Genomic DNA, 1,149 nt, shown 5'->3' on the forward strand with positions numbered 1-1,149 from the left:
AAGTTCTGCTCTTTGACCCGGAACCACTCGCTAGCAGGCACCGAGGGTTCTGGCCCGATTGGAGTTGATCGATGTGTTTCCTCTGCCCCCCCAGCGCCCCCCCACCTCTCAAGAAGGACCTACTGCTGGTAACCATGGCGACCAGGGAGGAAACGGATGCGAGGGAGAGGATGTCAGCGGTTTGATCAACTCCGACGGGGAGGAGGAGCGTTTGGAGCCGGAGCGCTCCGGTACTGCTTTGGTTCCGGCTCGATCCGGTCTTCGTTCCGACCCGTTTCCCCGCCTCTGGTCCAGATCCGACTAAATGGAGGTCTTTAACCTTCCTCTGACCCACCAGGCAGGACAGAGGCAAGGAACCGAGGGAACGAGGACTGGATCGGGTCTCTGAAAGCAGATCTTTATCTTTCAGATGTTTTGGGTCCAGATCAGTTTCAATTTTCACAAAAACACACGTGTGAATCACGCATGCATAGAACAAGATTCGCCAAAGTATTCCTGCTCAATTAACAATTATAAATTCAATTACAAAGTACCAGTGGTTTGTAAACTTTAGAACCAATCAGAGCTCCACTGTATGACCAATCAGAAGAAAGACTAACCCCCAGATTCCACATCCTCCGCTCCAGCTTACGGCCAGAGGAGCGAAACATGCAGACATTAAAGCCTAATTTAATAATTAAATCTGACAATCAGCATCTATCTCACACGTTTCTGACCAAACATCATTTTTTTTCGTGGTGGGTCTTAAATAGTAATTATGCCGCCCATTCAAAACACAGATGGTTTCTTTATTGATGCTCTTCAACAACTAGTTTAGCAACAAGCAAACATCGACCACCGTAGAAATACAGAGAATAAAATCAAAACAATGACTTAAATTGAAAATAAAGTTTTAAAATTCTATTCTACTGATCGCTTTGCCCGCTGACAGCTCAGAATGGGAGGGAAATCACTTAATAGAAGCATCCTGCCTTTTCACCAACAACTGTAACGGTTTCAGGTATATCTATGGGAAAAAAAGGAAGTGAAAACAAAAATGTCAAACAAAACGAGACTGACCTCTGGTGGTCAAACTAGGTGCAGCAGGAATAATCATCCAACATCGGTTTGTTCTCTACCTCCAAACTCGCCGTCTCTTCATCCGCCGCT

The 1,149-nt window shown here is 46.0% G+C and overlaps 1 protein-coding gene across 1 annotated transcript in view; it reads left to right on the forward strand.

The window, feature by feature from the left end:
* LOC107104950 (zinc finger protein 497-like) overlaps nucleotides 1-1,149 on the forward strand; it is a 12,882-nt gene that overhangs the window by 8,298 nt on the left and 3,435 nt on the right. Inside the window, exon 8 of the mRNA XM_015405064.1 lies at nucleotides 95-230. Within this exon, the coding sequence (XP_015260550.1) occupies nucleotides 95-230 (136 nt within the window). The remainder of the gene's footprint in view (nucleotides 1-94; nucleotides 231-1,149) is intronic.

The sequence above is a fragment of the Cyprinodon variegatus genome, unplaced genomic scaffold (genome assembly GCF_000732505.1).
Source record: "Cyprinodon variegatus isolate N-32 unplaced genomic scaffold, C_variegatus-1.0 Scaffold1974, whole genome shotgun sequence".
Lineage (NCBI taxonomy): Eukaryota > Metazoa > Chordata > Actinopteri > Cyprinodontiformes > Cyprinodontidae > Cyprinodon > Cyprinodon variegatus.